This window comes from Podarcis erhardii (assembly GCF_964252035.2).
Source record: "Podarcis erhardii genome assembly, chromosome: 5".
NCBI lineage: Eukaryota > Metazoa > Chordata > Lepidosauria > Squamata > Lacertidae > Podarcis > Podarcis erhardii.
The window spans coordinates 38035398-38061907 of NC_138509.1; the positions used below are offsets into that span (position 1 = coordinate 38035398).

At 40.5% G+C, this 26510-nt stretch overlaps 1 protein-coding gene and 1 long non-coding RNA gene across 9 annotated transcripts in view; one reads left to right on the plus strand and one right to left on the minus strand.

Moving 5' to 3' along the window:
- Positions 1–28: 28 nt before the first annotated feature.
- The window catches only part of CPEB3 (cytoplasmic polyadenylation element binding protein 3), an 85845-nt gene continuing 59363 nt past the window's right edge, over positions 29–26510 (plus strand). For 2 of the 8 annotated variants that reach the window (XM_081863236.1, XM_081863238.1), the window contains exons 1-2: positions 7587–7722; positions 7956–8851. In XM_081863236.1, the coding sequence (XP_081719362.1) occupies positions 7632–7722; positions 7956–8851 (987 nt within the window). In that variant the 5' untranslated portion in view covers positions 7587–7631. Of the gene's footprint in view, positions 177–5729; positions 5844–7586; positions 7723–7955; positions 8852–26510 lie in introns of those variants that run through there. The other 6 variants (XM_081863237.1, XM_081863239.1, XM_081863240.1 and 3 more) reach the window with 5 other exon arrangements.
- On the minus strand, positions 2255–10208 carry LOC309342636. The gene is made up of 3 exons (XR_014156942.1): positions 10133–10208; positions 3570–3675; positions 2255–3275 (listed from the first exon to the last, which is right to left on the minus strand). It is a non-coding gene; the product is annotated as an uncharacterized lncRNA (long non-coding RNA).

The following is a 26510-nucleotide window of genomic DNA, read 5'->3' on the forward strand; positions in this document are numbered from 1 at the left end:
CCGCCTTCTTCTCCTTCTTCTAACGGCGCGCTCGCTCGCGACAGTTGCTCGTTGCCCTGCTCCTCCTCGCCCGCCGCCGCCGCCGCCGCCGCTGCGTGAGAGCGCGGGCCGGCCGGGGTTGGGGTTTTGCCTTCGGCTGGGGGAGCGGCGAGATGGCTACGCTCGCTGAGGGAAAGGTCAGCACACACCTCGACGCTGTCAATTCTTGCTCCTTGCTCCCCACCCTCCCTTCCTTCCTTGGGGAGGAGGAAACAGAGAGAGATGGGCGAGTGTTTCCGCAACTCTCATTTCCCCCGCTCCCTGTGGGGAGACGGTCGTGGGGTGAGGTGGGGTGGGGAGAGGTATTTTTCGGTTACATCATCACATTGAAGCTCCTTCGGCCCCCTTTGCCTTGCCTTCCCCACTGGTACAGGTGCGCCTCCTTTGTCCCAGGGCATTCAGCGGGGGGGGGCAACTCTCTCCCATCCCCCCCCCCCTCGTCACAGACGTCCTTTTGGGGCAAAGGGGTGGCTGGGCTGTAACTCCTTGACTGACGGTGCTCGCTTAAAGAACTTCATGTACAGTATACTTGTTTGTTACCTTGATCTAAGCCTTTCCTCCAGGAGGCTTTTCCTTCCTGCTCCCTGCCCCACACTTTTATTCTCCCAACTCCCCTATGAGGTAGGTTAGGCTGAGAGGGGGGTGACTGACCCATGGTCACCAAGTGAGTTTCCCAGCTGAGGGGTTTCAGCCCAACTCCTCACTGTACTAGCCAGAACCACTATAGAGAATGGCTACTTTTCTTGCCAAAAGATGACACAATTGCCGCCGCCACCACCCTGCCACAAAAAAGGTCACCTGCCTCAACAAAAGGAAATATGCAAATACACTTTGATTATGTGTTGCGAGTTGGTGAATAATATGCTTTCCATGAGTTTTGTGGCTTCTCCCAATCTTTTTTTATTGGGGAGGCTGTGACTGTAATGGAAACCAACATTTTATTATGGCTGTGTTGCTCAACCTCAATTTCTGAGTCAACAGAAAGTCAGGAGACTTTTCTCCTGGGAAGAGGGTGCTGGAGCTTGGAGGCATTTTTGTAAAAGATGATTGTTTGTGTACCAGTATTCATGTTGAGTAAAGGGGACAAACACCCAGGCTGTAAATTTATGTGAAAATGTTACAAATTTGAAGTACTGTACGGTGTAACTAAGTAACCTAACCAATGGGGGCCTACTTTCTATAATGTTCTGTAAAGTAGCCAAAGGAATGCTACCACTTTTTGACCTATTATCTTTTTCAATATTTTGATTAAATGTGCAGACTAGCATATAGACAGTGATAACCAGGTACATAGATATGATATAGAAATAAGTAGCAACATGCTTCTCTTAGGGGGATTTAGTGAAAAGGGAGTACATGCATCACTGTGGCCAGTCAGGTTAGTTAAGGCTGCAACCGCTGAACCAGCTGAAGCTGGTGAAAACATTCCTGGCACCTAATGTCACTTGGAGACTTTGTAACTAGCTCTTCAAGAAGAGTGTGACCCCATCCAGATTAAAATCTAAACATTCTAATTACTAGATTTTCCAAATCATGATATTTAAGAAAAACCTGGATTATTTTTTTACTTTGTTAGCCCTCATCCATTCCAGTCCTGTAATCAGACTGGAACCTGCTGAGGTGTTTCCACACTGGAATCAGAAGGTGAAAAAGTGGTAGAGCTATCCACATATTGATAACATTGCTGCTCACACAACTGGATCACAACACCATGATTTCAGACTCAGCAAAACACTTCTGTGCAAAAATTGTCTTTTTGCTTCAAAATTGGTGCACTCTACAAATGTGAAAACTTAAAATTAGTCAGTTCCTAATAGCTCCTGTTGCTTGGTCCCTGCTCCTGCCACCCTAGCAGTTCAAAAGCACGTAAAAGTGCAAGTAGATAAATAGGTACCGCTCCGGCGGGAAGGTAAACGGCATTTCCATGCGCTGCTCTGGTTCGCCAGAAGCGGCTTAGTCATGCTGGCCACATGACCCGGAAGCTGTATGCCGGCTCCCTCAGCCAATAAAGCAAGATGAGCGCCGCAACCCCAGAGTCGTCCGTGACTGGACCTAACGGTTAGGGGTCCCTTTACCTTTAATGTTTCTGTTTGGTTAATTTTATGAAATAATTAAACTCCCTTACTTCTCCCTGAAAATTTATCTCCTATCAATTTTAATTTGTATATAGTAATTGATACTGGTTTTGCAATTGTTAAACATGGCAGAACTACAAAGTGGGATGCAATAATTTGTATAACAATTTAGCTATTGGGGTTTGTAACAATTCTTAGTTATTTCTGTCTGTGGATTGGAGTTGCTTTGGGACTCATGCTAGTGGTATAGTACTACAGAATGCTAGAAGTATAACCTTCTGATACATTGTTTTGCTCCATTTAAAGCTGCTTGTTAGTGTTCATTTGTTTTCCTATTAACTGATAGTTTTGTATACTTTGAATATTAGCATTTAGCTTGCAGCATTGAGAATGAGTTGGTGGTGGTGGCGGCGGCGGCACCTGTCTGTCTTGAGAGACAATAAAGTGTGCTTCACGGGGTGAAATCAAACTGCTGCATAAGCAGCACCAAAGTGACCTCCTCGTGGCACAAGCCTGGGCTGCTGAGATGACAAGACCCCTCTCTCAGCCTTGTTGATGTGGTCCAAAGGAAAGTAGAGTAATACATTTGGCACAAGCTTAGCTGCAGGAGTTGTTGTAAGGAGGCGTAGAAAGCACCATCTAACCATCTTAGGGACTGCACTCCAGGTTTGTGTAGGGTTAACTCCTTGGCTTTTTCATCTTCCAAAGATGTCCCACAAGGCAGTGGGTACAGATTTTTCCTCAGAGTTTACTCCCAAACTACCCCCAACGGAGCATGATGTGTCCCCCAGTAGAGGTACCACCCCTCCCCTAATCCCCTCAAACCCCAGAAGTTGTCCTCTTATACCAGGTTCAGACCATTTATATTTTCCCTTCCCCATCCTTTTTTATGCAGCTACCAGGGATTGATCCTGGAACCTTCTGAATACAGATTCAATCCCAGTGGTATCTCCAGAGAGTGCTGGGTATGTTCTGAGCCTGGAACCCTGGACAGCTGCTGCCAGTCAGTGTTGAAAATAAATGGTATACCTTTTGCCATAGTGATCAAGCAACAAAAAAGTTAGCCAGGGCGGATCCTGTCTGTTATTCCCTTGTCCTTTTTGTCCACTGTTCCAGGACTTGGAAGATAATTATGAAAAGACATAGTGGACCTCCTTTAATCTGAAAAATAGAAGGCATGCAAACAAGAGTTATTTCATTGCTGCTGACTTTCTTGGGTGTTCTGTTCAGTGCAAAAATGGTGCTGTGGTTGGGGCAATTAATGCTTTCTTGTCTTAGGGTCTTGGCTTAAGCTTGCCTTAGAGACAACCCCATCTTGGGGCGGGGATGGAGACAAAGGCTGATTTCTGTTCACTTCTGCATAGTGGAGGCTGACCCACTGGGGCAATTGGGGCACTACCCTACCAACCCAAGTCTGCCCTTACTCAACCCCTATATAGCCATCTTCTTACTTACAACCAGTCAAGGGTGGCTCAGTCTGCCATTCACTTTGGTTCCTCCTACTGTTGGTCTTCTTGCATTCCACCCTACCAGTCACGTTGGGCACCAGCCACCACTGCTCCTGCAGGCAGGGGAGAGGGGTGGATTAAAGGACCTAGGGGAGGAGTGGGCAGAAGCAGCTGCTACTATGTCTCTTGTTTGATCCCTACACATAAAAATAAACACCTGTTTTTCAGGTTACAGTCTGGCTCCCTATTATTATTTTAGTTCCAAAATAATATAATACAGAATGGTTTACAAATGAAGCAAGACTGGCATGGTTAGGCATGCCCTCTCCAGGAAAGGGGACATGTGGTATAGTAACCAAACTTGGTAAAAGGCATTTCTAGTCAACTGGCATGATCTGATAATTCAGAAGCAGCATGAAGGAATACCCTCTCGCTGTGATTCTGAATTTTCTGAAAGAGTGCAGCTGCATCCATGACAGGTTGTATTTGTAATCCTAGATCCTACAAACAGTTATTTCATCTTATCTGAATTAAGTTTGTTCATTGGCATCCAGCTTCTCACAGTTTCCAGGCACTAATTCAGGCTTTCCACTGCCTTCCTCAGATCAGAGGCAGATGGAAGATGATAGTTTGTATGGGAGAAAGGCCCGATTGTACTTTCTGGAATTGACATCTGAATAAACAATTGGTGGCTGAAATCTAACATAGCCAAATCCAAACTTGTTTAAAAGCCCTGTATCTTATTAACAGTACAATATACATAATGCTACTTAAGCATAGTAATCTTTGGTATATGTCTTTCCAAGGTACTACTGTGAAGTAAAATGCTCATTGGTTGGTAATTGGGAAAACATGCAATTCTGTACATTTAACTTGGCTTATTAAAGTCACGCCATTCTATTATTATTCATAACACAGGAAGAGAGATAATTAAAGTGATTTATGATGATGCTGTACTTTGGTTAGTCAGACTAATCTGACAACCTTTGGGACTGTGGGGTTGGGAAGTAGGTATCTAAAGCACAGTAAAGGAATTCTGATACATGTGATGTGTTGAAAAACAAGGATTTCCATTTCTGCCACTTTTGTTGCAGGAATATATGTTACCCAAATTTATCCCTGCCCAAAAGCTATATGTGAATCCAAGGTATTTGACTAGGATATTCTTTAAGAATGAAGGGCATTATAATAACTTAAACAGCAAGAATATTTTGAAGAAACCGATATGAAACCTGCTTCCCATTAATAAGATGAAAATAAAACTTTGTGTCAATTACCTTCCCCTTTTCAGCAGTGCAGTATACAGTGGTCCCTCAGGTTAAGTACTTAATTCGTTCCGGAGGTCCGTTCTTAACTTGAAACTGTTCTTAACCTGAAGCACCACTTTAGCTAATGGGGCCTCCTGCTGCTGCCGCGCCGCCGGAGCACGATTTCTGTTCTCATCCTGAAGCAAAGTTCTTAACCCAAGGTACTATTTCTGGGTTAGTGGAGTCTGTAACCTGAAGCGTATGTAACCCGAGGTACCACTGTACACACCTGAAGATGCTTAGGTGGGAGATGAGCATAACAGTTGTTTGCTGTGATTGTGTGTATGTATGTACATAATACACACACACACACACACACACACAAACAAACAAACAAACAAACACACACCCCTGAACATGGGGGGTTTGTCTTTGCTTGTAATCTTCTTAGTGTTGTATGATGTGCACTGTTGGAGAAAGAACAGGATAGATTTTTTATTTGATCTATTATGGCAACCAGGTGTTTTTGTGTTGTACCTTTTAAAATTGAAAAAGACCCAATAATTAGCTAGTATTACAGTTGCTTACTTTGGATCACTATTACTCTGTTGGATCTTAATTTAGATGCGGCTCAAATCTCTCTCTAAAAAAATTATAAATAACATCTTGACCCATATCTAAATTAAGATCAGAGTGACCCGTGCCTAATAAAATGCTTGGCTCCAAAGGTACCTGTTAAACCAGTTTTGCCTCCTGAAGAGTGATCGAGAGGCTTTCAGCCATGAGAGAGCTGCAAGCTCTTTCAGTTTTACGAACGTGCCTCGGTGCTTTGAGCACTCTTCTCCCAGCTTGCCTCTGTTCAAGGAAAGACTTCAATCCCCACAATTCCGCGGTTGCACATGCGTCTTCTGCTTACAGTTGTCAAAGTGCTCTTGCCAGAGCAATTTCTATTTGTCATATACCAAACCCGAAAGAAGGAAATAGACACACTGTCCCTTCCTTTTATTGATCTTTAAATACAGAATACTCAAAAGGTAACTGTTATCGGCGGCTAAGCGGGTTACTGCATGCAAACGAAGTATTATGGGAGTATTTGATTTTCATGTACAGTAGTTTAGACGGGCACAAATACACGGGGGGAAAGGGGGTGGAGGAAACAGGAGGCGCCGCATACCAGCCCAATGCTAGGTATTTAGCTGCCGATTTTTTCCGAGTAATACCCAATTTGCCTCTCTTCAGTTTGCCTGCGTTCACGTAATGGTTAAGGTATTGACCTTGACAGAGGGGTAGATCTGTAGTGAAAGCTTACGTATAAGAAGCGATGGGGGAAATAATGCTAGCTAGTGTCTCAATATGAAGTTGATAAAAAATACCTTAAAATTGTTGTAGCACAGCTTATCTGCTATATTGGAAGCAATAGTTTTACTGTTACTATTGGCTATTGTTTAAATGATTTCCTAAACTGGCCGTTAAAACACAGGAGGAGAGCAATATATCTGATTGTCCCTCTTTGTATGAAATGTATTGTATTATTTTTTCTTCCTTTACTGTTGTGGTGACTTTGATCGGAGCGCAGCTAATGGAAAACTACTCAAAGCCTTTTATATTATGGCTTGCTGCAGTGCTGCTTTAAAGGTTTCCCTGCACCCCCTACAGCAGCAGCAAAGCTGCGTGCTACAGATGCGCTCCTTTTTGCTCCTTTTCGGATTAGGAATTTAGCTTAATACTCTCTTTATGCACTCCCTGCAAGGCATTATTTTTAGATTGTGTGCACAGATCAGCAATAAAATAAAATAAAAAAATACTGCTTGAATATATTTCTTCTATGCCCATTAAAAATGTTGCTGTTTTCACTTGATTACCTGTTATGAAGAGGGATTTCAAATTCAGGAATGTTTTGAATTTAGTGGTTATGAGAGAGGAAGTTACTACCTTCATATTTCTTCACACCCTTCTCAAAGCAACCCTTATTTAAGTATTGGTTATTTTGCTGATGCAGTTAAATAGCGTGGAGAGATACATTCGATTTTGAAGGTTGCAACATTATTTGAGAAAAGTATATTGTTAAAACAAGCCTGTTTAATTTTTGAATTTGTTCAGCGTCTTTTCCAGACGGCCGTCTTTTGTTTGGCCTATTTAACTATTTGCTGTTCCTCTGATAGCGTTCTCATAGGTGCAGAGGTAGGGAATGCTCTTTAGTAACAATAGATAGAAGACAAAATGGTCATTATTACTATCTGGTGATTTATATTGGCAATATGAATTAATTAGTGTTTTATGCCTGTGCGTGGAAAAATCTGCAGCAGCAGGATGCCTACAAGGAAGTGTTAACGCGTCTGAATACTTTCCCCAGTTTATGCGGGATTGAAGGCTTCAGTATTTTTTGCTCAAAGCAATTTAGTTATTGGATTATTAAATGCCATATTTAACATGGGAGACAAAAGGACTATTAAAACAGACAAAACTGTATCCCCTAGTTACGTGTAAGATGCCTCCCACCCCTTCAGTAGCTTAAAAAAAAAATACCGTTTGGCTTAGTTCTTGTTTATTCAGGGCTTTAAAATCGTGGATCCTGAACTGTTTTTAATTATTTGGTTGAACCAGTTTGTTGATTAAGCGAAATGGGTATGCGGCTCCTTTAAAAAGTCTATTCATAGGAAAGGGGGTGGGGGAGAGTAAAGGCTGCTGTCTTTTTAACCTTGCTGAAGGACGCAGCAGTATTTATTGACGTATGCAAATAACAAGGAAGGAGGAGGGTGCATGGAAAAACAGGAACCAGAATCAGTTTCTCATTGCAGGGCGAGAGCTCTGAGTTCCGGTGTATGAGAAAGAGACGTGGCGAAATTGCTGTATATCTCTGCCCTATAAGCATACCTTTCCTTTACACTGAAGGGAACCAAGACATCAAAAAGGGTGAAACATCTTCAAATGTATTTTTAGAAGCGACGTGGAGCGATTACACTGATTCAAACTGTTACTCCTAAAGGGGTGGGGGTAGGGATTACGTATTAGTCGTGCCTTGCAACTTGCGGCAGCGTTACGCTCGCAGTGGCATTCTTGCAAGCAGCAGAGGCGAAGGCTAAAGCAGCCATATGAATGTTAACAGTCTGTCTTCTGGATTTTTTTCCTCCTTCCTCTCGTTTCAGCTGCGCAAACCATGCAGGATGATTTACTGATGGACAAAAGCAAAGCCCAGCCCCAGCAGCAGCGGCAGCAGCAGCAGCAAGATCCAAACGCAGCAGAAGCCCCTTCTACGCCCATCACGTCAGAGACACCCAAACAGGAGGACAGCAGCCCAGTGACTAGCATCGGCTCAGCAGCTCCTGCCCAAAATAGCAAGGAAAAGATGCAGATGGAGTCCCCCATCTTGCCAGGCTTAAGTTTCCACCAGCCTCAGCAGGAACCTACAGCCGGCACCTCCTTGTCTCCCTCCTTCGGAAGCACCTGGTCTACTGGGACCACAAATGCAGTGGATGATAGCTTTTTCCAAGGGATTACCCCTGTCAATGGGACAATGCTTTTCCAGAATTTCCCTCACCATGTAAATCCAGTTTTTGGTGGCACTTTCTCCCCCCAGATTGGCCTAGCTCAGACTCAGCACCACCAACAGCAGCAGCAGCAAGCCCAGCAGCAGCAAAGGAGATCGCCAGTCAGCCCTAATCAGGCATCTTTTGCCCAGAGAAATGCTGCTTATAGCCATCAGCCCATCATGACCAGCAAACCTTCCTCCTCCTCAGCTTCCACCTCTTCTCCTTCCAGCTGGAATAACCACCAAAATGCTGCCTGGAGTACACCTTCCAATCCTTGGGGCGGGCTGCAAGCTGGCAGGGACCCTCGAAGGGCAGTAGGTGTGGGTGTTGGTGTAGGAGTGGGAGTTGGAGTGCCATCCCCACTTAATCCCATTTCACCTCTTAAGAAGCCCTTCTCTAGCAATGTCATTGCCCCACCAAAGTTTCCACGGGCTGCTCCCCTAACCCCAAAATCCTGGATGGAAGACAACGCCTTCAGGACTGACAATGGTAACAATCTGTTGCCTTTTCAGGTAATGTCTTTTATTTGAGTAAAGAAGGGGAAGTGATATTTCAGTATTTGTCTCATAATATAATTCTATGTTACATCAAACACCGCTTTTGTCATTCTAGCACATGCCTGACTTCATTAGCTATTTTCACTGAAATAATTCAAGCTATATAGTAGCTGAGGGCACTCACATATGTTAAAAATCTCAAGTGAAAATTATAGTCAGGTTGTGATTCAATATTCTTTGTTTCCCTTTAATTTTGACTTTAAGGATCAGAAATATTTGCTTCTTGGTGCTCCTTTTCTTCCCACCCTTCTTCCTAGGATGTATCATGTTCCAGTATTTTAATTGGTACAGTATTATTTATTTTTTTAAAATCTGAAATATAGGAACATTAATGGATCCATTAATGTAGTTGGCTTCAAATTTGAAATTAAATGGCTGACTAAAACCGAGAACAGTTTAGGAATCTTGTTAATTACCTTCTGCATATTAAAGGGCCAAACCCTTTCTGCTTTAAAGGGCTTTACTTTATTAGTCCTGAGAAATGAGGTTCAGCAGGATTGGGTTTGCAAAATCAGGCAGATGAATGCAAATAAAATGCTGAAATTGCTGAAGTGTAATCATGATAATGTGTTTAGGGTGTGGGTTTGAAGGAGTTTTGGATGTGTGTTGACTTGAGTATCATTTGCTTTCAATAAGGAAATTTCTAATGGCAACATGCAAGATTAAGAAATACAGGGAACGTATTCGTGTGAATGAATTTCTTAAACTTCAGTTTTATGCCTTATCAGAGTAAAGATACAATAGGACATGACCTTCACAACCATATTGCAATGGAGCCTATTTACTAGCTACATAAGCCCTGAAATATTTAAAGCAGCAGTGTCCTTCATTGGTTTTGTTATCTAAGATGTCAGGGCGGATCAATTGCAACAACTGAAACTGGGGAAAATAGAAGCTCTGAAATTTTAATGTAGAATGGAACTTGTCTTGGTGTTAAATGCCGCCTCAACTGAATAATTGGCACATGCACTTTACCTTGTATCCTGTATCAGATTATGAAGATAGAAGCTTTTTGTTTTATGTTGGTTGCCCCAAGTTGTTGCCTCTAAATGCATAAATTGGACTCTTAAAGGGCAGTGAAATCACTTTGTTTTCTGGTTTCAAAGGAACACTCTTTTAAAGTTACATTCTCCAATTCAGGCAATAAATTACAATAAACAGTTACTGTTGGGATTGATTTTAAAATCCAGTATATTCAGTAGTGCAGAATAAAATCTTTTAAGAATACCTGCTTACCTAGAGCTTTGAGGAAGCAGTGCTTTGCTGCATGGCAGTGGCAAGGTTCTGGGCCATCTTTCCTGCATGGCCATTGGGGGATGCCAGAGCCTCCGTTTCTTGCTGCATGGTTTGGCATGAAGAGTCCTTTCCAATGGGCCAGTCAGAGAGTGCTAGGTTGTGTCAGCAGCCTATCTTTAACCTGCTGATATCCTATAAATTGTGGCTGTTCCCACCTTCTCACCCTGTGTATGTGTGGACATGCTCAAATGTGATCAGGCAAGCCAGTGTGAAGACCTTGCTATGGAACACTTAGTTACTGTTCTCAGAGCCATGAATTAATTTTTCTTGTAGACAAATTGGCCGGTCCACCTCATAGCAAGTGTCACAACTTTTTGCAGATGGCACTGGGTTGAATCTTTAGCCTATTGCGTACCCCCTAAAAGGGTATGGGATGGGGTGTTTCTTCCCAGGAGCCTACACGCGGGGCCAATAGGCCATAGCACCTTTCTGAGTGGTGGCCCTGGTGGGTCGTCCAACTTGATATATGTCAAGGGGTGACTCTCATCCCAGGGATGACCCATCCCATTGATCAACCAGTAGGCAGGTTGATTAATTCTGGATTCATACCCAGTGCCTTTGCCTATGTCTATTTACATCTGTAATCAATAAAAAGTTGGGGTCTATTTCAACCCAATACCATCCTGTATATTTTTTTTACCGTTTGTTTGGCCCCATACCGTGCTGCACACCTGCTCTTGAGCATGTAATGCTGCTTGCCTCCTTCCATTCAAATAAGAGGACTGGTTTCAGATTTCATTGTGTGGCTTAATTCTGTTAAAGGGAGAGTTGCTTAGTTCCTACTGGTTCTTCTGTGTGAAAGGAGCTGCAGGCTTCTTGCCAGTTGATATCTTAAAAGTCAAAGAGGTGGACAGACAGACTTCTCTTGAGACATTTATGTCTGCTAATTGTAGTCTATTATTGCATTCCATGAAGTAAGTGTAAAGTATAATTAGATGCTTCTGTGGTGCCTAATGACAAATATGGTAACCTATATATTGCTATATAGGTTACTACATTGACTTTCTGAAATATAGGTGTTAGACTGACATGCATGACAAGTCACTTTTCCATTAAAACAATGAAGACAAGCTAACATACTGTATAGCATTTTCCTTCTAAATAATGAGTGACATCCAGTTGTGGCTGCCATGGAATGGACTTCCACTGGTGCAACAGTATTTCCCCTTCCTTTCTTCTTACTTGTTACTCCCCCCGCCCCCCATTCTCCAGGAGTCCTCCAGAGAAGATTTGGGGAGAAAGTAAATAAGAAGGAAGTTCATTCATTAGATGTTGCCCAATGTTTGCAGTACTCACATTCTAAACATTGACATATCTTGTGTTTATGTCAAGAGTAAAAGAAAATAAAAGTAATTTATAAAGCACATTTGATTTTGACTCAAAATAGATACATTGTACAGGCAATATTAATTTAACGTATTGGTTCTAAAATATGATCAAAACCTTCCTTTTCTTTAAATATCCTATTAAAGTAAAAGCCAACATAAGAATTTATTATTTTTTTTGTAAAAAGAAATGTGATTTTTCAACCAAGAAATGGCTTACGTTGATGAGGGATGGATTTATGACATGAGAATATTCTCTGAGGGGGGAGCCTAGTACTCATTCCATGGTTCATTTAGTAGGTATGTTAATAGTACAGACTTAACTTGTTTCATAGTTTGTGCTTCTGGAAGTTGGAGGTGGTGTGGCTTAATTTCCAACAGAATTCTTAGCATTGTCATCAAATGACAGTTCCAGATTTATTGGGGAGTATGCATTGATAGTTCCACTGCGTTCAGACTGGGCTATTATAAGTCAGACTTGTTCGGGGTTGCTTTTGAAAATGGTTCAGAAATTTCAACTTTACGAAACACAGCTGCCCAGTTGCTTGACAGGATCAGGCATTTGGAACACATAACACCTGTACTGTACTATATAATACTGCCTGCCAATTCATTTCAAGGCCTGTGCTGGGTTTTATTTTGAAATACTGCTGCTTTGTTTTTGCAATTCTAATTAAATAGCTTTCATCATTATGGTTGTTTTGAGCCATATTTGTATTGTTATTGTAAGCCATGTTGTGAAGGCTTTTTTTAAAGAGCAGCATATAAACTAACTCAGAATAAAGCTAATTTAAGTTTATAGTATGACTATGCCATCCATACACCTGGGAGCTTTACTAAATACTAAGAACACCAAATGGCACGATTATTATTTTAAACATATGTTGCCAAGTATTTTCCCATAAAAAACAATTGGGCAAATTTGTCACACCTTTTGCTATTTGGTGTTGTTTGAAATGTTTTCATTTTGTAGCTTTAACTTGGCATGTTTACTTTAAATGATGTTGCAACTAGATAAGGTGGCAGTTCTAAAATTGCATATACATTGCAAAAACTCTTTAGCTGCCTAAATTTAAATATTACATTTAACTTACCCTGTATGAACTATGAAAACATAAAGATGCTTGTTAATACCTAGGTGAGGGTGATGATCTTAAAGGAAGACTTTGTTTTTCATCACCATCAATACATGCTTTGCAAATGGTCTCAAGAAGAATTTAAAGAATGTGGGGTGACGTACTGAAAAATTGTGGTTATTCAGTCATATTCAGAATTTGTTATCTTTTTATGAGAATCCCACAATCTGCATGTGGCAGATTTCAGTCTTCAAGGCACACAGATGAAAGGCAAATAAGGGGTCCTTGCTGGAAAAAGGTTTTGAATCTTGCCTTTTTTGTATGATGTCCTATTTAGAATTGGTGCTTCAGAATATACAAAATATTATTTGATAGTGTCAGCTGCAAGCACTGAGAAGGAACCTCATGTTTGTAGTAGCTGACTGCTTCCCTAAATGAAAGTCAAGCTGCTGCTCCCAATTATTACCTTATTTAGATGTTGCAGTATTGACATAATTAAGTATCCCATTTGGCTCAAATATTATGTATTAGAGGGCAACATTTCTTGTAATGCTTCTGCTCTTGAGTTATTGCCAGGATATCCAGAGCCTTAGATTTTTTAGATTAATCTTATAGTTGGAGATCATTTAAAATATGTGTGGCTACTTTAGTGTCATTTTCATTACTTCTGCATATATCTTTGAAAAATATGCAGTAAGTTTCTAAACTTTTGAATGCCCATCATGCCTCTTGGATTAGGTCCATAGGGGAATAGTTCTGAAATCCTGAGTATACACAACAGAGTATGGCACAACAGATGTGAGCTGGAACTAAATTTCAGTAATGTTGACTACAGACTCTTAATACTAAGAGTGTATATTAAGAATTTAAAAATATTTTGTATTATGATTTATGTACTTTGAGGAATTAATGCTGTGCAGCTCTATCCTAGACGATGTTAGTATTATGCCATATGTTGCTCTAAAAATACCTTGCTTATCAAACAAAAAAGAGAGCAAGCAAACACAATATCTTGGCTACCATTTGCTACTGAGCAGCTTGGTTCAGCAGGAACTCTACACATGTCCTGGCACTAAAACTATTTTGCTTTCACACTGTGCGTGTAATATATTCTAACCTTTTTTTAAAAAACCTGGCTAGTGTTTGAAAGTAATAAGAGAGCTATCAGTTGTTTTAAGGTGAATAAATTCAGTATAGTGTGGAACAGTGGACTTAGATCCAGATTCAAATTGCTGCGCAGCTGCTCAGCTTACTAGCTGAGCTTGGGCAGTCATTGTCTCTTAACCTAACCTACCCCACAGGTAATAAAGTGAGAACATCACGTGTGTTGCCCTGAGCTCCTAGATGAGAGGAATCAAAATGTACAGCCAGGTCTATCATTTTGGCTTTAAAACAGTCCTTGAAAACCTATTTATCCAAATTTGCTTTTATTTTGGGGAAAAACAATCTGAGATCTTGGGCTGCTTTTCTGATTTATTGCTGTTGGTTTAAAATTCTGTTTTTACTAATGGTTTAATTAGTTGTATCAGCTATAGGGCTGGACTCTGAGTTGGTTTTAACTGCTGAAATCATTGTATTTTATGAGAGCTGTATATTTTAATGTAAACTGCCTTGGGGGGCTTTTTTCCTGAAAGGTGACCTAGGAATAGTTAACAAAAATATTAATAAAAATAAATGTGATAATTATATTATTGTTACTTGTTACAGATACAAAGCAATATTCTGGGTTCCTTCAAGCTACAGTTGATTATTACTTATTAGGAAAAGGTAGTTAAATGTTTAGGATGATGGCTTTAACACTCCTTATACAATAGTTTTGTTGCTTCTTGATAATATAGTAGCAGATGCTGTTGAAGTAGTCATCGTATGGAAAAATGATGGATGGGTGGGTTAGAGTGCTGGTTGAATAATTTTTCATGTTGCTTAAACTCAAACATAAAATTAATTCCATGCTAATTTCCACAGTTCATTTGTTGTTGAGACTAGAATATTAATTGATGCAGCAGCTTTTAAAATGACTAAAACTGATGATTTAATAAGTACATTTAAATATAAAAATAAAGAATTGGATGCATCTTTTAGAGAACACTACTTGTTTTGAGAGAGGTTTTAAATACAGGCAGTGACCATTTTGCACGTGTTTTATTGGCACACAACCTCTGATGCACACCCTGTTTTTGACCCTAGAACAGGGCGGGCTTATTTGCACTCCGCCAATTCATGTGATAACCCAGCATGCAATCCCTGCACAAATGAGGAGTTGCCTGTAATATTAATATGACCCTTGGTACAGATGTGTATCTTAAAATGCTATGTCATAATAATAAGCCCTGTTCTAATGTCAAAGGCTAGTAATGTGGCTTGTGCATTAGTTCTAAAGCCAGAAATAAATTGGTTATCATACGATACAATACTGTATTGTATCCAATCCCAGTTTGAACAATATGTGCCAGCTGACTTCCAGTTAAGATGGTGATCTGAGGAGCAGTGATTCCACAAACTCCAGACCTAATTTTTGCCAAAGATATCCTGCAGTGGAATTGTTTTTTCTCTTTTCCCGTAGCTTATAATTTTTATTTTGTCCTTTTGCTGTACATAATCAACTTCAATTGGAGTAATTTATTGTACATGGGGTTGTTTCCTTTGTGCTTGTGGCTATGCTGTGAAAGGAGCCTAAGAAACTGGTGGACTCACAGCACATGCTGAGGAACACACCTGAAGTTGAGCCTTTAGTTGCTTCAAGTTCCACTGAAGAGATTATGGATCTTTAAAAAATTATCTGAATGAATGTGACATCTATCAAATCTTCAATTCTGATGCTGCACACTTCAGCACATCAGATTCAATAACATATGGTCACCACTGGGTATTGCCTTTCAGATGTGCAAGGCCGGGAAGATGAGACTGTATTCCCCCTTTATATCCTTAGAGTGGATAATTTAGCTTTACATGCTAAATAGTTGGTCTTGGTGGGTAGGTCTCATAGTAACAGATTAAGAATTATGGGGGTGAGGGAGAGATCGGTACAGGGGAACCCTATGTTTTTGTGGCAACCCTGCTAACAGTTACTGGATTTCTTGAATGGTTCTATCTTACGGTAGATAGAATGTGCAAAGCACATCCCAGCCCCCCCCCCCGGAAGAGAATATGTCAATATTTTAAGATATCTAATCAAATAGGATTTGTTGTGGAGTGCATGTGAGAAGTGGGTGATGAAGTGGGGGCCAAATGTGGATGAGATAGTTTGTTTCTGGATTATGTGAAGGAGGTTTTTGAGGCCTGGCAGACTTTTTCCAGTGTGAAGTACATGGCCCAGGAGTGTGGCATTACCTTTATTATATTTCCTGCTATTTTCTGTATGTGCGTCAATGGGCAACTCAAAATTTCTATGAACCAGCAGTGCTGAAGGACTTTCTGCTTACGCTTGATATTCCACTGGAAAATCCTGTACTGTACAGGAATAAGTTTCTGTGCAGGCCTGGCCTTTAGTTGCTGTCCAGCTGCCTTATTCTACCCAGGTTGATTACATCAGCTGTCTTCTGCTGAGAAACACTGTAGACCTGGTTCCTGCAAACTTAACTATAGCCTAGGTTTAAACAGTTCCTGAAGTTGTCTGTGACTATGGACTTCCTCATTTTGAACACAGGCATTGCATGGACGATAGTTCTGTTTGTTAGATTTAGGTTTGTTTTGGATCACCATGTTGTCTCCCTCTTTTTCTTTAGTGTGAAATAACACATTCTGGTAATCCCCATTGATCTTCTGGTTTCCCCTTCCTTCTCCTTCATATACACAGCAACACGTTTGCTTTATTTTAGTTATACTGTTTTGTTTTACCCTGTGTTACTTTATAACATAGGAGAGAGGATTTGTTGGGCTTTTACTTAGCACACCGTGTAGCTCTTTGACAATCCTGCTATCCTGTTAATAAACAGGCTCTTGGAAAAGAATCATTTATTGGTTGTGAAGGGCCATACCTCAATGGTATAGCATTTGCCTTGCATGTGGAAGGTCCCAAGTTTAGTCTCCATCATTAAGGAGGTCTGCTATGCATGATGCTAGAATTGGTTCTTTAGCATTGCAGCACCTACCTTTTGGAACTCCCTCCTATTATATATCAGACGAGTGCATTGTCCAGTGTCCTTCTAAGCCTTTGTGTGGTGAGTAGAGCCAGTGTGGTGTAATGGTTAAAAGCAGTAGACTCGTAATCTGGTGAACCGGGTTCGCTTCCCCACTCCTCCACATGCAGCTGCTGGGTGACCTTGGGCTAGTCACACTTCTTTGAAGTCTCTCAGCCTCACTCACCTCACAGAGTGTTTGTTGTGGGGGAGGAAAGGAAAGGAGAATGTTAGCCGCTTTGAGACTCCTTCGGGTAGTGATAAAGCGGGATATCAAATCCAAACTCCTTTTAAGTGGACACTTGTATTCCTGTTAGTATCTGTTGGATTTGAACTGATTTGGATATGTGTTGTAGCTTTACATTGCTTTTATATTTATATAATTATTCCAAAGTTGTTTTATACTGGTGCTCAGCAGTGACTTGTGAGGATGTCACATGCCCTCCCTTTTTTGTTTCTTTTCATGGGAAACTGTACTTATGTTACTTAGGTTCTTCCATGAGAAGCATGCTCTTGGGTATGTTTGCATAAAAATTGGGGACAGAATGGTTCTTTGGAAAAAAATGGGCTGAAGAGGGACTGTCTAGCTTAGACTGGCTGGTGAGCCAAGATCACAAATCCCCGGGCATGATTGCCCCAGTGTAACACTCAAGACCTACAACTTATTCCTTCAGGGCATTGCTAGGCAAAACCAAATTAGATGCAACTGAGCTGAGGGGACAGAGGGACAGAGACCTGGAATATCCTATGCTTGAAAGGAAATGGAAAGTTGTATAAGGTTGTGCTCCATGGGCCAACCAAAACTTGTTTTATAGGCATGTTGGATTTACCACTGCCTTTTCCATAAGCATATACGTCACCTGTAAATGTGTGTTGGCACTGTGGAATATAATAGGCAACACTGAAAAACTCAGTCTGGTCCTGTCCTGTGATGGTGCTATTTTGGTCACAGGTTATCATTCTTTTTAATCTGCTCTTGGGAAAACCTCTAAAATTTTCAGGTGCTGGTCTCATACTCAATTATATCTCAGCACTGTAGAATCTGACCAGGGGCAATGAAATTAGGTTCTATGTCCCCTTTTGGTGGCCAAAAGTATTCTAAGGAATTCACCATAGCCACAATCATTCAGTGATCACAAGACTTGTCAACTCTTGCCTAGCTTGAAAAAGTGACCTTTGGCAGTAGTAACAGATACACAAGCATACATACATTTGGTCTTCATATATAGTACTATTTGAATCAGGTAGGTTCATCAGTCTTTCTGGACCAGTGGACACATTTTTAATTTTGAGAGGGTGCTGTGGATGCCAGTCACAAAATAGCTGCCATGGAAGTGTAGCATAACAATAAATTAGACAGCACAGTCCTGGCAAAGCTTTTCCCATAACTATATTCCATACTCAAGCCATGACTGTACTGTCTAATTCATATATGAAGACCAAATGTCTGAGTGCCTGTGCACCTGCTCCTACCTGCCCAAGGCCACTTTGGTTAAAGAAGAAGAAGAAGAAGAAGAAGAAGAAGAAGAAGAAGAAGAAGAGGAGTTTGGATTTGATATCCCCCCTTTCACTCCCTTTAAGGAGTCTCAAAGCAGCTAACATTCTCCTTTCCCTTCCTCCCCCACAACAGACACTCTGTGAGGTGAGTGGGGCTGAGAGACTTCAAAGAAGTGTGACTGGCCCAAGGTCACCCAGCAGCTGCATGTGGAGGAGCGGAGATGCGAACCTGGTTCCCCAGATTAGGAGTCTACCGCTCTTAACCACTACACCACACTGGCTCTCTAGAACCAAAGGCACTAGAACTTGTTTTTCTCCAATACCAACCCCTAAACCAAAGCCTAGACTGCCCCATTAATCACGGAGACGTACTTCTGTGTAGACAGTTCACTGCACACTGAATTGTTACTAAGTGCCTGGTCTTTAGCTCCTGTGCAGCATGAGACATCCTAATATTCTTTGCAAAGTTTTCATATTTGCCTTGGGGGGGGGGAGTTATTTAACATCCATCTACACTTAATTGTGTAGTATTATTTGCAGAAAATAACTTCTAGGGACCTCCTGATCTGAAATGCATCAACGGCAGGAAAGTTTCATCCTGGTTGCTAGTGAAAAAGGAAGGAGGGCAAGCTACAGAGATTCCAAGGAATAGAAAGTAAGATAGAAGCAGGAAAAATGCACTAAAGAGGAGGATAAAACAGCAGCTCTTCAGGACCCCGGGGATTCCTGTTGCCTGATGTCCAAACAATTATCAATCCCAGCTGTGACTTATTTGATTGGCAAAAACAATGACAGATGGGAGCAGGCAGCCTGGGTCATTTCACAGAAGTCACTTAGAAAGGTAGTTGCATATTTTTCTTCATAACTTCCTTTCTAGGAGGGCTAGATATTTACTTCTCTTTAAAAAAAGAAAGAAAAGGGGGGGGGAGTAAAACTCCGCTGTGCCCTCCACTGGGGCACTAATGATGGCCTTCACAAATAAGAGTGTAACCCTATGACATGGAGGGTATAAGTAGCATTTCAGCTGGAGACCATTCTGCACCCCTTGCCTCTTTTCTCCCCCGTTTTATAATTGTATGACAGTATATTTATGATTTTGCTTGGTTTGATTGTTGCTACTGTTTCATCTTGTGTTCATTTGTATTTTTACAAAATGAATGCTAAAAAAAAACTATGCATTTAAAGGAGTGTGCAAGCTGTCATTGCTGGGAGAACAGCAGCAGAAATACTGAAGGGTGCTATTATAAGTTTGGTTTGTGATCCTCTGTTCTGTTTGGACAGAATTTCTGAAGTATATTTGGTGGGTAAAAAGTGCTTTACACTTCTCATCTTCTATTAGCTGATGAGATAGGTCAAGCTTCAGAAATGGTGACATGCCCAAGGCAACTGAGATTTGCAGTTGAGCGAAGACTTGAGCATGGGTCCTCCATAGTCACTTGGCACTTGTCCACTTCACTGCAGGGTTAATTAAACTGGAAAATGAGTTTTTATATTGTTTGTGCCATTTGTGCCTATTGCACCAAAATTCAGTGTCACATTCTAGTGTGGGTAGGCCAGGGTTCTCTTATAATTTTGTTACAATAAAATATTTATTGTTCACATTTTCCTTTGCTCAAAGATTGTAGGTTGCTGTGTAATTCATTTACTTCTATTTAGCTGAAAATTGTCATAAAATTAAAAATATTATATACAGTTTTATAGTTCAGGTGATTTTAAATTGCTCCTTTGCAAACTCTTTTTTTCTGGTTCCATGTTAAAATAAGGAATATCTGAAGCAGCTTTCAAATGTTTTTCAGAAGCCAAAATGCATTTTAAAATTATATTGTGATGTGTGGAATTTCATCTAGACTCTTGCAAGTGCAAAAACAGCCAAAGGTAATATCTGAATACCAAAATCTGCATTGGATCTCTTCCATGCCCAGAGGAACAGTCACCTTCTTCTGTTTACCACTGAAATAAAATAAAGATCTATTGCAGCACAAAAGCTTCAGAAGCCATGCAGAAGATGAGCAACTGCTTATTCCTGGATCTATTGATCAAAAACCTCATCTTTATGAAAGGCATGTGTGATAAGGAAATATATATATATAGAGAGAGAGAGAGAGTGAGTGAGTTTTTCTCTTGTCACCTAAAAGTGTTTCAGTCACTGATTGGTTACTGACTTACAAGTAACAGAATGCAGTAGAAGCTAGTTTGAGACCCTTCCTTTAAACACACTTCCTCATATTCCTAGAGGTGCATACCTTTCCTATAGGAGTCTCTAACTTGATCAAGTAGGATAAGCTACATCTGGGCATGTTGTTGACTTAAATGGGGAAATGGACATTGAAGATGAGGTTAAATCCATGTTTATGGAGCATAGTGTTCCTTTATGTACTGCATCCTCCAGATAGTGCAAAGTAGATGGACTAGGTCACATTACTTTGTAAAGAGTAGTTTGTATCATAAATGAAAACATTATAGGTTGGGGTAACCAATGCAGTGTCCTCCAAATGTTGGTTGTTTACAGTTCCAATCATCCTTGATCATTGACCATGCTGGCTGGTGCTGATGGAAGAGGGGAATCCAACAACATCTAGAAGGCACCATGTTGACTGTACCTAGGCTAGTTATTTAAACTGATCATACAGTGATAAAACTGAAGCTTTCAAAATGTGCTCTTTGATCCTAGTGCAATTTCTTGGGTGTGTGTGGGAAAGCATCATGGTTAACTGACATTGCAGATGTTCTGGTTGTACTTATTTAAACGCTTAAATCATACTGTTTCAGGATACAGACTTGTGTGTACTTGTAAAACGTTAGCAGATATACTGAGAGTAGATATATGTTTGAATTCAACACTTTTTAAAATTGTAGGTTATAACAATAATAGGAATAACCAGAAAAATATGTATTATTTTTCACTGCTTATGTTGATAAACTCTTATGTCCCTGTAGCTTTTGGGATTTATCTTCTGGAATATTTCCTGTAGTTTATTGGCTTGTAGGAGTTTTGGATGTTGCTACTAAAATAAGAATAGAATAAATTAACATTATGTTGAATCAGAAGGGCTAGAGGTCTTAAGATGTTCTGCTGCTTTGCCATCATAATAAAATATAAGTAAAATGTACAGCAAAGGTTTGCCCTGGTGTATGCTTTTGAATGGGGAAACTTCTCATAAGTAAAAACTTCTGATTACTTCAGGATGATCCAAAATTTACTTCACTGGGACTGCATTTGAAGACTGATTCACCTGAATAAAACTTCAAATTCTTAACCCTGTTAGTTTTAGGACTATAATATCCTCATTATATTGTTGGTTGTCTGTGGCATTGGAGGTGATTTCAGCTATGTTCTACATCTAGTTGTCACGAAAGACCTCATGCAACTGAGCTGCTGCAGAAGAAAGTGGCTTCTTTGCTCACAACTTCATCATTACATGATGACACTTCCTTTTGTAGCTCTGGCTTGAACTGTGATTTTTCTTTAAATTGCTTAAACACAATGAGAAGATGGATGCTCACATAATGAGTATTTTCCCACCATGAAAGAAACGAAAAGCAGGCACAAAGCCCTAAATTTTCCAGGAGTTCTTACCTCCTCAGGCTATCCTTAGAGCTCTTCACCTGCTACAATATGGGATGATATTGGAATACTAAGTGGGTGGGCTTCAAAGAGGTTCCTGAGTGTGCATGAAATAACAATAATGTTCACATTATTAGGCCCCAGGTCAAAGTTATTAAGATGTGATGGGAGCAGATCCATAACTGTATAGGGAAAGGTTAGTGTGTTTGATTGTAAGAGCAAAATGGGCGTGTGAATGTTAAATAGAACACCCCATATTCCACCCCGCCCATGCGTAACTTTTCTGTTGGCTGTACTCTGAAACCAAAAGTGAGACCAGCTGAGAGAAAGAGCTTGGGGAGGACAACAGAGAGTTCAATGGCTGGCAGTGGTAGGTATTTGCAGTTTTCACCTGTATGCCACCTTTGCTCTTTAAATTGCTCCCAACTCCTGCTTTCTACATATATTGTTAAAACTTTGCCCATGAAGCCTACTTAACATTGAGTCTTCTGAGAATTGAGAATCAACAGAACAATTATGAATGAGTTGGAAAATAAATGTTTGTTGGGAGACAGCCATGAATATTCATAATTTGAGGACAACATATTGTTGAGCTTGCATAATTAAAGTCTGTAAAATATCGATATGAGGTCACCCAGACAGGCTGTCAATGATTACTTGAAGCCTCATCAGGGTCAGTCTACAATATTTTAAGCTCATACCAGTGGCTTTGTGGTGGCCAAAACCTATTTGGCTTGTAATTCATGTTCTTGTTAATCACCACCACCACCACCCTGCTTATTTTTATTCATTTTAAGACATTGTGGCATCATATTTTGGCAAAGGGCCACTCACGTGACTCATGTGCTGCTGCATCCCAGAAACTTGCTACATTGGCTTGGATTGTGACCTAGTTGTATGATTTGTGACGTGTGCCTAAACTGTTGTAGTAGCATTTCTTTGCTAACAGAATGGGTCACAGCTTTGCCAGCATTAAAGATCCGTTATTTTTAAGCCAAGCTATTTTATAGTCCAGGAATCTACAGATTCAAATAACATTTCTCCTTCCTTGTCTTTTGAGCTTTTTAAACTGATGGTCAACTTTGCTATGACTTGTTCTTAAAGTTTTGAATATAGATGTAAATTTTACCAGTTTTAGTCAATAGAAGTAGTCATTGGCTTTTAAAAATAGATTCATAAAGCAGAATGTGTGAGCAGATTTTTATCTGAAGCTTGGTGCTAAACAAAATTTAACTGTAACCTAAATGCCACAAGTTCTCAGTCGATCATAAAAATGTCTGCAGATAATTTGCTGGAGTGCAGTCATAAAAGTAAGAATAATGACTTCCACTTTCTCCTTTGACAAAAAAAGGAAAGTACTCTGTAATATCTTTTTAATCTCCTGCAGAAATAAGTGGTGTTCATTTTTGAACTGCTGGGTTAGGTGAGCTAGGTTAACTGTAGGTTTCTGTGTGGTGGTATACCTCTTAATCATGGAATGGAAAAGCATAGGTTTTTCAAAATTGTTCAGCAAGCATATTATGAAACTGTATTTGAAATATTGTAAACATTAAGTAGAATGAAGTGCTTGAAAGATCAGTTACAAAAACCTGCAAGCCACGGCTCCTACAGAAAGTAAGAGGACCAAGGAATGTGTGTATAATCAAAGTCACTTTGCTCCTAGGCTCTAACCAGTCCTCCTGATTCCTAGGGCTCTGACAACACTGTCCTCTTCCTGTTTCTGAGCTCTGTGGAAGGGGAAGCCCACTGTTGAGATAAGCATTATTAAAGGTTGCTAATGGTGGAAATTTCACCACCTCTCTTCTTTCTAAGTTGCCAGGTGAATTAAACATTGAAATTGACTGCTAGGCTAGGTCATACACAGCACAGATACACTAATAGAGCTTGAAGAATAAATGGCTTGGGGATCAAAGAAACAGACTGACAAAAGAAAACATTTATTTACAATGTATAACTTACTTCCCCAAATTGGGTTATACTGAGCTGTACAGATTGAAATATCAAGTTGCTAGATCATGATGAGGATTTATCTTTTACTTCCAGTCCCTTAAAATATCACTGTCACCAACAGGAGGTTGGAGAAATAGTCAAATGTTCCTGTGCATTCTCATATGAATGTGTGAAGTCTTCCTTGCCCTTGGGTTGCTGCTGAGAGCTAATTTTTCTCATTTGATTATGGGGCAAAAGTTTCCAATTCCTGGAAACTTCCTCTGGGCTAAAACAATTATAACACAGAAGGGTTTTTGTTGCTCTTTTTCTTACTGTGTACAGCAACATAATAATGAAGTGTAGTCACATAGCAGAAAATCCTCCTGCATTTGCTGGATTACTTTTTAAAAGCAATTTAAAAAAATGATTCTACTGAAAATTACAAATAATCAAGTAAAATTCTGTATTTCACTCACTCATCGGTGAAGAAAGAAAGAGAAGGTATAAATGTTAATTTTCTCCTTATCTGACTCCAAGATTTTATAAAGGGTAGGCTAATATACAATGGCTATACTGAAGACATTATTCTTTTAGACCTTGTTGAAGAAACTTTGGGGCTTGTGTGTCCTTCGTCCATGGGTGGACAGAAAGTAGATCAGATGTAGTAGTAGGTATCTAGGCCATTTCCAATACATCTCCAAGTGTTTCAGAGCCCAAGTGTAGCAGCAACAAAATAACCTTTTGTTAAAATAACATTTAACACCTAACTTAGGCTTCTGAAATGAATATATCTTGGGGTAGCCAAGAGTGAACTTTTGTGTTGGAGGAGTGTGTGCTCAGTTCACTTCTGCTACTGGTAGATCTTGGGTTATAGCAAAAGACAAAGTAAGTCTGACAAGCCTGAAATCTGCTCACCCCTGCCCTAGTCACCTTAGCATCATGGGCTTTTTGTGGCTCAGTGTAGATGCATTTTCTCTTTTTTTTAGTACACTGCATTTTCAGGAGTTTCAGGAATATATGTGACCTCAGGAAGCACATCCTGGTGTGTGTGTGTGTGTGTGTGTGTGTGTGTGAGCAAAGGATCTATCCCTACTGTCTTGCTTCCACCTACTTATGTTTCTAATAATGTCTCCAGTCAAGTAGTCATTGGAATGCTAGTAGCATAGGTAGTTAGAAATTGGGAATCTTCCCATTGCTATCCTAAGTGAGGTCTCTTTTTTGTATATAATTTTTATTAATTTTCCAATAAAAACAAATTTATAACACAATTAAACATTAGGAATTCATCACATGTCTTTTTTCTTTTAGACTTCCATCAGCATGTCTGATAATTTTCCGTAATTACAGTATTACATATCTTCACATTTCTTCATTTATATTGGACTATGTATATCTTATCTTACCATGTTATTTAAACAATATTTCTACCAAACCTTCTTGCAGAGCTTCTTGGAAACTTACAAACGTTATATCATTATCACAAATCCTAAGTGAGGTCTCTTGAAACTAACTTGCCATTCAGTTGCGTTAAACTAACTCCAGAGCATAGACAATACAAACCACAAATTAGTTAAAATAACAGTAAGAATGTTTCCTCAGATACCTTCAGGGTGAATTTTATTTTATTACAAAGCAATTAGGCAAATTCATGGAGGACACTGTTAACCACAATACTGTAGTTCAGTGCAGATGCACTATGCCTCAAAGTACTGGATGCTGATGGAAACAGAGGAGGAACATAACTTTCTTGCCTTGTTTCCAAGTACCTAGACATCTGGTAGACTATATACAGAATATTAGATTTAGATTACTGTACTTTAGTCTGATTGTGCAAGACAATTTGTACATTCTTAGAATGATGTTTGATTGTTGAATATACTATTCCCTCCCCCCGCTACTTAATCTTCAAAAAGCCCTTAATTGCTTACTGGTTGAGCAGTGTTGCTTGGGCCCCATAGAACATTTGTATTTAAGTGGCAGATAAAATGGCTCAGATTCGGGAAGAAGTAGACTCCACCGTGGGAGCAGGGCCGGGGTGGGAGAGTGCTAGAGACCTGTCTAGTTAAGTTGCGTGGGATCAATTCCAATCTGTTACCTCCAAGGATGTGGACAGGCTGCTTGGACGAGTGAAGCCAACCACCTGTCTCCTGGATCCTTGCCCATCCTGGCTTATAAAAGCTAGCCGGGAAGGACTGGGCGATGGGCTTCGTGGGGTGGTGAATGCTTCCCTCCGTGAGGGAGCCTTCCCAGACCCGCTGAAAGAGGCGGTTATTAAACCGCTTCTTAAAAAACCATCTTTAGATGCGGCCACGATGGCCAATTATCGCCCAGTCTCAAATCTTCCATTCTTGGGCAAGGTGATTGAGCGAGTGGTTGCTGAACAACTCCAGGCACACCTGGAAGAAGCGGACCATTTGGATCCCTTCCAATCGGGATTCAGGCCTCATCATGGGACTGAAACTGCCTTGGTCGCACTGGTTGATGATCTCCGGCGGGCTAGGGACAAAGGTGAGAGCTGTTTCCTAGTTCTGCTGGATCTCTCAGCGGCGTTTGATACCATCGACCATAACATCCTTCTGGACCGTCTTGAGGGGCTGGGAGCTGGGGGCACTGTCATACAGTGGTTCTGCTCCTTCCTCCTGGGCCGTGTTCAGAAAGTGGTGGTGGGGGATGAGTGTTCAGACCCCTGGGCTCTCACTTGTGGGGTGCTTCAGGGTTCTGTCCTCTCTCCCATGCTTTTCAACATTTACATGCAGCCGCTGGGAGAGATTATCAGGAGGTTTGGGCTGGGTGTTCATCAGTATGCAG